At 41.9% G+C, this 9,205-nt stretch overlaps 2 protein-coding genes across 2 annotated transcripts in view; both read right to left on the bottom strand.

The window, feature by feature from the left end:
• Positions 1-835: 835 nt before the first annotated feature.
• Positions 836-8,689, bottom strand: LOC104910038 (CD2-associated protein-like). The gene is made up of 6 exons (XM_019613407.2): positions 8,668-8,689; positions 5,162-5,277; positions 4,093-4,181; positions 3,625-3,809; positions 2,912-2,975; positions 836-1,841 (listed from the first exon to the last, which is right to left on the bottom strand). The coding sequence occupies exons 3-6, from the start codon at positions 4,099-4,101 to the stop codon at positions 1,800-1,802; spliced, it is 300 nt and encodes a 99-aa protein (XP_019468952.1). The 5' UTR covers positions 4,102-4,181; positions 5,162-5,277; positions 8,668-8,689; the 3' UTR covers positions 836-1,799.
• Positions 5,132-9,205, bottom strand: part of ADGRF4 (adhesion G protein-coupled receptor F4) — a 16,535-nt gene continuing 12,461 nt past the window's right edge. Inside the window, 1 exon segment of the mRNA XM_031552268.1 lies at positions 5,132-5,277. Within this exon segment, the coding sequence (XP_031408128.1) occupies positions 5,132-5,277 (146 nt within the window).

Here is a 9,205-nt window from a genome sequence, read left to right as displayed (position 1 = left end):
TTGAGTTTTGTCATTTGTTGCTGCTTTTATTCTTTGTAGACCTTTCATTTTCACTGGGTTTGTTTTATATTTTATTGAGTTTTGTTGAATTGTTACCTCGTTTTTTTCATCCAGAGGGTGGTGAGGCACTGGAACAGGTTGCCCAAGGAGGGCTGTGGATGCCCCCATCCCTGCAGGCATCAAGGCCAGGCTGGATGTGGCTCTGGGCAGCCTGGGCTGCTGGTTGGCGACCTGCACACAGCAGGGGGTTGGGACTGGATGAGCGCTGTGGGCCTTTGCAACCCAGGCCGTTCTGGGATTCTATGCAGCTATGGAAAGAGCATATTCTCAAGAATTAGCACTTCCACATCATCAGTGACATAAGAAATAGTTACTATATTTATGACTATTCACACGAATAGAAACTTATTTCTCTTATTGTTAAAGTTGCCAAACTAACATGACGTCTTTGTCACGTAAATTCTGCCATGTGAAAGGAGGGGAAGGCTGTTACCCATCACTAACAGGAGAAGTGCAGTGGACTTTCTTTTTTAATTATACAGTTGTTTTAATCCTTTATCAAGTGAACAGAGCAATCGCTCTAATCGTCTCCCACAGCCTCACATGCCATTGCTTTATCCTTCTGGTGCACCGTGCTGAGCCCTGCAGTTAAAGATAATGGCAATCAACAAGATTATAACTTTTTTCCATGCAAAAAGTGAAAGATGCTTTTTGGACACCAGCACGGTGCTGTCACAGCAGCTGTTCTGATCACTCACTAAGGACAGATGCGATTAAATGTAGAGGATCACAATATACTGAGAAGTATAGGCATAAATACATAAATATTGAGACCTTTTGAGAGTATCAAAGTTCAAGTGATTTATTTTGAGCCATATTATAAACAAAAATCGAGTACTGTAAAAACAGATCAAGATGCATATTCAGCCACTGGAAGGACTGATGACATCAGTTTGGATAGCAGAAGCACAGACCCTGTGAGTTCAGGTTTACTTCCCACATTGCGTGCTGCAGTATTTGAGGCACCACAGGTCCGGTTCAGAGCAGATCCCAGCCTCCTTTCTGCATCTCTTCCTTTCGTGACATTAAAAAGTTCATTTTGTTGCGACTTCATGATTCAGTCCTAAATCCCTTTTTAATCCAATAGTGCAAGTGACAAAACGTCCTGCTGAACCGCTCCGATCAGATCAGCCCTTCTCACCACGGTGCACAGGTGTGCCACCCGACCCGTGGCATTAAGAAATTCCTATCTCATGACCCAGCTGACAAACAGCAGACAGGCACACAGCAGAACCCTGGGTGAGACTGCCAACATTAAAAATATACAAATATCATCTCTTCCCTTTCGCACGCAGGGGGAAAATAGTGACTCCAATTCTCATACAGCTATTCTGTCCCTCCCAAGGGACTATTTTACAGATTACTTGTGAAGATAGATCACCCTATTTATAGTATAGATCTCTTTAAAAATTAAGCTACAGATATTCAATAAAAATCTATTAAGAATTCCCTCTCCTCTTTATACAGATTCAGTAGTATTGTCAAGCAAACCAAAAAAAATAAAGGTCTGCAATTCCAGCACAGTAAGAAATAAGGCCTCTTTTATATTGGCAAGAAAATTACACCATTTTTCTCTTTTGTTTTTTATCTCTGAATAAAAGACTATATTCCTTTGTTGCACTATATTTCCTTAAGACTGTAGAACTCCAGCATCCATTATGATGAAATAAGGGAGTCAGTTCTACTCGTGTTCAGCTTTGCATTCCTGGCAAGTTAAAGACATCCAGTCCATGGGCGTATCATGTAGACATCACTGCTTTCTTCAGTTTTTCTATTTCAAGCTGGAAAACAATTTGGAAAGAAAAGTCAGCGTTAGAGCCACAACAATCTGAAGTCTACACAGCCTTCGCCAGCCTCAAAGAGCTTTAAGTAAATAAAATCATAACACAGAAGCACTGACAGCTCAATATTTGTGGCTGCTGTTGTGCGACCAGGCTGCTCAGTGAGCAGGAATTTACCATCATTAGAGATCTGCCTGGACTTCTGGTACGCAGAGGCGGATCAACTCAGTCTGAATGACACAGTAACAAAGCTGAAGGGTGAAATCTCTCGGTGTATCTCTGTGCAATGATGCATTGGATCAGGCTGGCTTCCTAGAACAGCCTTCATGCAGGATAGCATGCCAGTTTTAACTTTTATTTCTTCCACTGGATTTAGAGAAACAAGAAGCTCGCTTCCTCTTCACTCCCAGTGCTTACTCCAGGCAGCTTCAGAGATGCATTAAAGAGAACTTGCCAGAATTTCTTCTCCAGATTTGAAAGCAGCTTTAAGTCAATAAGAAGTGCTGTTTCACAGAGATAATGCCCATCTGTATCAGACTAAAATATTTTTCTATAACGAGCTCATCCTATTAAGTTAATAACATGAGACCATAATGCAGCTTGCTTTCATCAAGAGTCTGAGGTGGGTGATGCTCAGAGGGAAATTTTTCAGATGCATTCTATTCTTTTTGGCTTACTTTAGACGGGCCATCAAGAATTTAGGAAAGCTGATGTTTTCCTATTTCTCCTTTGATGATACATATTTTAAATTCATCCAAAAGTCCGTATGGTCTCTCTTGGAACACGTCCCATTGTGACACATCTCTAGCACAGTGCAGAATCTAGCAGCACTCACCTGATATTCCAACACACAAACAGTGATTATTTCCCAAAGAGAGCTGAACTAAGAGGAACTGTGAATCTCCTGCACACACCTACCTGCCCTGTGAGGCATTCCTGCAATGACACCCCAGCAAATCAATGCAGGAAAGGTTGAGAGGGTCCTTTAAGACCTTCCTCTGCAACCAAATTCCTGAACAATGTATGTATGTTCCTAAATCTTTTTTCTTCCTTTGAATTGCTCATATTACCTCCAGATTACTTCGCATCAGCTTTTCTTCTTCCAAATCCTTCTTTAGTTTTTCCAGTTCTCTCCTAATAATTTATAAATTAACAGAAATCAAAGTTAGAGGAGGGGGAAGCACAGGCCTCGTTTCAGTTTCACAAGAGGGATCCACATAAGTCTGATGCTACATCTTATAAACCACACACATTCAACTACAGACCACTCATGGCCAGCTATTCCAATTTGCTGCACCAGGAGCTTCCAACAGCTCCACCACACCAATCATCGTGCAACTATCCCTGACTTTGAGTCAGGATTTTAAGTAGACTATTTCAGAAACATTCTTACAATTACTCTATCTGGAGAGATGAATTCAAACTAACTTGGCAACTTCTCTACGTGGAAGAGAAATTCTTTAGAACAGAAAACTCATAGAATGTTTTGTTTCATAACTGGATTCAGATAAGAATGATCACTACATCTCTGAACAAATTAATTCATTAAGCTCCTGCACTCATCATGGTCTAGTCTGTTTTGGAGACTAACCAGCCCAGATGCTTCACAGCCTCTTCAGAACTCTAACAGCTGGGTTAGTTACAGCACAAATCAGCATTTAAACAGTTCCAGAACAAATGTCTGTGTTCTAAAACTAAAGACAGAAATACAGTTTGGCACTAAAGACACTCAGAAGATGTTAACATATGTAACCATTTGTAGGTTGGGAAGGGAAATACTCACCCGTGTTCTTTTCTCAGTGCATCTACTAAATTCATCAAATCATGAACCTGAGCCCTGAGCTCTTCCACAGAAGCCTGTGAGTTATCTGTTTCAACTTTAGGTTGGGTTTCTCCAGAAAAAACGTTGAGGATGACAGAACTTGGTCTCTGAGATGAAGATGGAACTGGTGGACTCAACACAGATGGCTGAAAAAATAAATCAGTAGAAAGCTAAGCAACGCACACTTTCTAAACTACCTACTTACAGTGTACAAGTTGTACTGCTGTGGGAGCTACAGCATTCAGCTGTACAGACACAATTTACCACGTGTATTTAGAATTACAGAATGGCTTGGTTGGGAAGAGACCTTAAAGATCATCCAGTTCTGGACTCTGTGCTGTGGTGGGTTGCATCTATCTGACCTGGTGACACAAGCTAGAGAAACAGCAGCCAGCTGCTCGGCATGGCTCCGGCTCCATGGTGTCATACCTTTCTCATTTCAACTGGCTTTGGTTTGGCACTTTCTTCTTCTTCTTTCTGCACCTTCAAATTTTTTCTGGACTGTCATTTTGACTTGCCTGGAAAATAAACAATTCAGAACATTTTCAGAATAAGGAGGAAAAAAAGAAAAAGCCCACGTTTCTAAAAAAGCCATTGATACCAGATTTGTACTGCAAGACTACTGTGGGTTTTTTTCCTCGCTCAGAACCTTCCTTCCCCACAATGCTCATTCATCTGGATTTAAATCAAACAAAATTTGGGCAGGATTTGCAAACTTCTCTGCAGCGCTCAGCAGAGCAAGTCCTTGGTGCTTTGGGCAATCTGCAGGTACTTCCACCACACAAAGCCATAACAGGCAGTTAATGTGAAGTACGTGGTACCTGACATGACTGAGCTATAAAACAAATCACTATATATCACTATATATATACATAGTGTTCTTGATTCTATATTTTTATATATTCATATATATTCATATTCATATATATTCACATATATGAATATATATGAATATGAATATATATGAATATATATGAATATGAATATATATGAATATATAAAAATATATATGAATATATATGTAAAATGATATAAGAATCAAGAACTCCACTTTGTTTTCACTCTCTGACAACCTCACGCTTTAACAATTGACAACATTTCCAACGTAACATTAAGCCAAGACTTTATGGAGCTAAAGCCTGTGTCTTTAGTGCACATCTGTGCTGCTGGGAGATCAGGCAGTACCCTATGGAACAGGAAGGGTCTGGAAAGAGCAACACAGCTGTGCTGTTCTTCTCAGGTGCACTCTCTTCCATCTGCAAGCACTTGGTATGACTGATCCCTGCAGATCTGACTTCACTTCTGGAACAAATGCACCACGATCACAGAATCCCAGAACGGCCAGGTTGCAAAGGCCCACAGCGCTCATCCAGTCCCAACCCCCTGCTGTGTGCAGGTCGCCAACCAGCAGCCCAGGCTGCCCAGAGCCACATCCAGCCTGGCCTTGGATGCCTGCAGGGATGGGGCATCACAGCCTCCCTGTGCACAGGATACTCACAGCACTCCCGCAGTTGAAGCGCGTGGGCAGCCTGCGGCCGGGCATCTTGGGCCGCGTGGCGGTGGGATGCGACAGGTTGTCTGAGGTAGCTATTACATCATCAAAGCTTAACAGATCTAGGGAAGGATAACAGAACAGACGGCCATCAAGAGCAGAAGGTTTTGCCGCGCTCCTTTTTAACGTTATTTTTCCACGAGACAAAAGTAAACACATAAATAATCAGACTCCTTATTGCTTCAGAGGTTCTCAGCACGTCCAGCACCCGAGCTGTGTAACACAGCTACGTGACTTTGGCATATCACAGAAGTCATTCTCCCCCTTGAAAAAACCTAAGAATTGATTCATCTAGCACTTAAATTCAAGTTCTAATTGAAGTAGTGCTGCAGTAACCCAGCACCATAAAACAGAGCTGGTGTGTTTGGAGAAAAAAATGCAGTTTTTACTGTTCTCTGAGATAATAATTAAAAAAGAAAACCAATCATTTTGAGAGATGCGCTCTGCAATCCTTGCCAACAGCCTGCTTTCTTATTGCTCATTAAGCATGAAAGCACAAAAACTCCCATTTAGCAACCGAGTCAAAAATAAAAGCAACAGAGTAGATCCAGAGGTTCATGTGAGTGTGCCAGCAGGACACAAACCTGTCTGTAAGGTCACGTTCTGCAAACATTGCTGTACAGTGGAGTTTCTTGTGTGCAGTACTTTGCAGAAACCACATGGCCCCAAGTCAGTGATAAAACTCGGAGGTTAGAAGCTCGTTTCATACTTCATTAAGGCACACAACCTTTCACTGATCACACTCTCCACACTTCAGCTCCCAGTAACCTCTCTTACATGAAATTTTGCTTCCCCCCCACCCCCCAGTCTCCTTACAACCCTTACCAATAAAACTCCTTAATCTTGCAGGGAGATATGACCACGAGAAATATCTACACAAACACAGAACATCTGTAATTCACCTAGTTAACAACTGGGCTTCCTACTGAGTCTCCACCAAAGTCAGTCAATCCTTACCTGCCAACAGGTATCCATTGAGACAGGCTTTTTATTTAAGAGTTGATGTCAGACATGATTTTACAGCATGAATTCAGTAAGCTTGTTCTAGGGACTCTAAATGCTTAACTAATATGTCACACAGTGTTACCATGGGCAGCAGAAGTGCTTCCAAGTTTTGCTGGGTTTTCTGTTTTGTTTTGCAACCTCTTGTTTTCATGTGGCATCCCAATCTATCTAGCAGAAGCTACACCAGCCCTATTTTCCCACCTGTTCTCAAGCTTCAGCAAGAGGTCAAACAAGAAAAAGGCCATAAGAATACTGGGCTGGACCACTCGTGCCACTTTGGTGTTTAGCTGACATGAAATCATTGATTAATACAAAGTTCTACTTGCATTATCGAAGCTGATTTATAGCTGTAGGAATCTAAGGCTTTGAATGAGTGGCTTAACTGATTTTAACATCTACTACTGTGTCTCATTCTCTTTTAACTCCTTAAAACATTCATATCTTCCAGATATATCTGGACTTCCCACTTCATCATCCATTGCCTTCTGAAATGGAAGCATTTGTAGCAGTACAGCAACCAGCCTGTTGTGCTGCCATTTAATTCTATTGCAGAGAACATAAAGGTGGTCGTGGGTAAATATGTCACCATGTCTGCAATTTTTAGAAAAGCAGGGAAGAACAACAAAGTAGGAAGAAACAGAGGAGTAATGATGCAAGGGGCTGATGGAGCAGGGGCTGAGGGAGAACTGACTCTTAAGGTATTTCTCTTGCTTACAGCCTGTGCCAATAAAGCACTCTGCTTGTTAGAAATCAAGCAAAAAATTACCTGGGAGCACATCCTACTGATTTTACTCAAACTTCAGTAAGCTTAACGTGAAGGAGGACTTGTTTGGGTTAGGTGTTCTATGAAAAGGTAACAGGAAGAGAGGAAAAAAAAATACACACACACACACACACACTCCTCCCGTTTCTATCATTTGTAAATGATCTCCTTCTGCAGTAATAATCCATTTGGCAGGAAATTTAAGTAAGAATTTAAAATGGAATTACTGTGACGACCGCAAGAGCAGCCCTGTCTCCATGAGCAAAGTAACAAACATATGCAGAATGTTGTATTTCCAGAAGAAAAAACCACCACAGTCACTCACACAGATGCAATTTGAGGCTGCAGCAGTCTGGGATTTAAAATAGCCAAAGGGATGAAACAGAACCCAGGGGTCTCCTCCTCCTTCAGCAGCTTCCACCAGTAGAACTGGTGTGCTGGGCCAGCTGCCCACCTCTAAAGCCCCACCAGCACACAGTGGCCAGAGGAGCTGCAGACGGGTGAGTGTGTGGCTGTGTTCTTTCTAATTGCTTTTTATGAGTGTTCAAACAACTTTTCCAGGCATGTTGGGACATATCTTGACTCTGCTGAAACCAATAGGGATACGGGTGAAACACACCACAATTTCATAATTTACGTCCACATCAGTAGATGCAGTGATTTATCAATTAATAGAAATATTTTCATACAGCCTGTATGTAATCACTGCAGGGAATTCCAGCACAGTGCCAAAAGAGTGACACACCACATCTGGAAATAACTGCAATCCGGGAGCTGTGTTAAGCTGAGAGAGAACACCTTTCTCACAGGAAAGAGAAGTGGACCTTTAACAGTTACGTAGGGCAGACTGTCAGAAGCATCCCTTCTGCAGGCTCATCCTGGGTCCCTACTCTGTAGAACTGCCAGGAACTGGAAGAGACACAGTTAGGTGGGAGGCTGTGATACACTTTGTGAATGCTTTAACGTATTTCCATCGGCTTGATTAAAAAGCCTTCCCTAAAGGAAGCAAAGCCAAAGGGGTTCACACAGCCCATCGTGCTGGGATGCAGAACCCACAGTGCAAGTGAGACGGATCTGATACTTCAGAGGACCTCACATTAATCTACAGAGTGGAAAAATGTGACAGCACTGACTGCTATCACTCACATTGCAGTGACTGCAGCCCAGGAATCCAGGGGACAGAGGTACATTTTGTAATATTTAAATCTGCAGCTGAGCAGTAATGAGGTATTTGCTGCAGCTAAGCATCCCAACATGTAACTTCTGTCACAGCCACCTTACAAGACTCACAGTAATAAATAGCCAGCACTAGAGAATTCAGTGCCCAAATACTGCAGTTATTTGTGTGTATGGGAAGGTAAATGCCATTCAATCTACACAGCCCGAAGTGCTACAAACGTTGCACACATTTCACCGCAAATCCTACACCCAGCTTACCAGCAGCTGGACTAAGGAGAGCTCATTTGTCTTTATCTTTCCTGTACAAGTTCCTAACCAAAGAGCAGACTTAACTTCTCGTTGCACGGCTAAGGAAAAGAAGCATTCAAATAAACAACAACAACAAAAAAAAGCATTTTAAATCGAAACCCAAATAACTGCAACTGAAAATTATGCTTATGAAGTTAAGAAGAGGCTACGTGCATGGCATCAAGCATTTGGATTTCCTTATAGATTGTTATCTTACCAAAATGGAGGAGGGTAGGGTAAGATCCTGACACGTAAGAAGGGAAACATGGCAAACAGGATAGGAAACAAAATCTGGAAAGAAAAGTCAAGGAGAGGAATGTCTAGAAAAAGATTCCCAACAAAAAAATTATTTTACAAAGCAGGAAAAAAGAAACATTTCTAGAAGAAACAGAACCACTTTAAACGTTCAGCAAAGTGCATTACAGCTTTGGTGGTGCTTCAGTTCCGACCCAACAGAGAAATGCTTATGCAACTCTTCAAACCAAGCTTCAGGAGAAGGAATTCCAACATGATCCATGTTTCTGAATGTTCCTGCCTGTCCTTCCTTATCTGATGGCTGGGGGCCTGATTTTTTGCCTGCAGTTTGTGGGGGTTTTTCCCCACCTCCCTGTAAATACACAGCATTCACAGCTACACCCTCAGCTCAATTAAAGGTAAATTGGAAGTGACTGAACTTTCCACACTTAAGGGTCAAACCAATTTGTTGAACCTCATAATTAAATAAATTGGTTTACAAGAAATTCATCACTTCCAAA

The sequence above is a fragment of the Meleagris gallopavo genome, chromosome 2 (assembly GCF_000146605.3).
Source record: "Meleagris gallopavo isolate NT-WF06-2002-E0010 breed Aviagen turkey brand Nicholas breeding stock chromosome 2, Turkey_5.1, whole genome shotgun sequence".
In the NCBI taxonomy this organism is placed as follows: Eukaryota; Metazoa; Chordata; class Aves; order Galliformes; family Phasianidae; genus Meleagris; species Meleagris gallopavo.
This window is presented reverse-complemented; position numbering and strand designations above follow the sequence as displayed.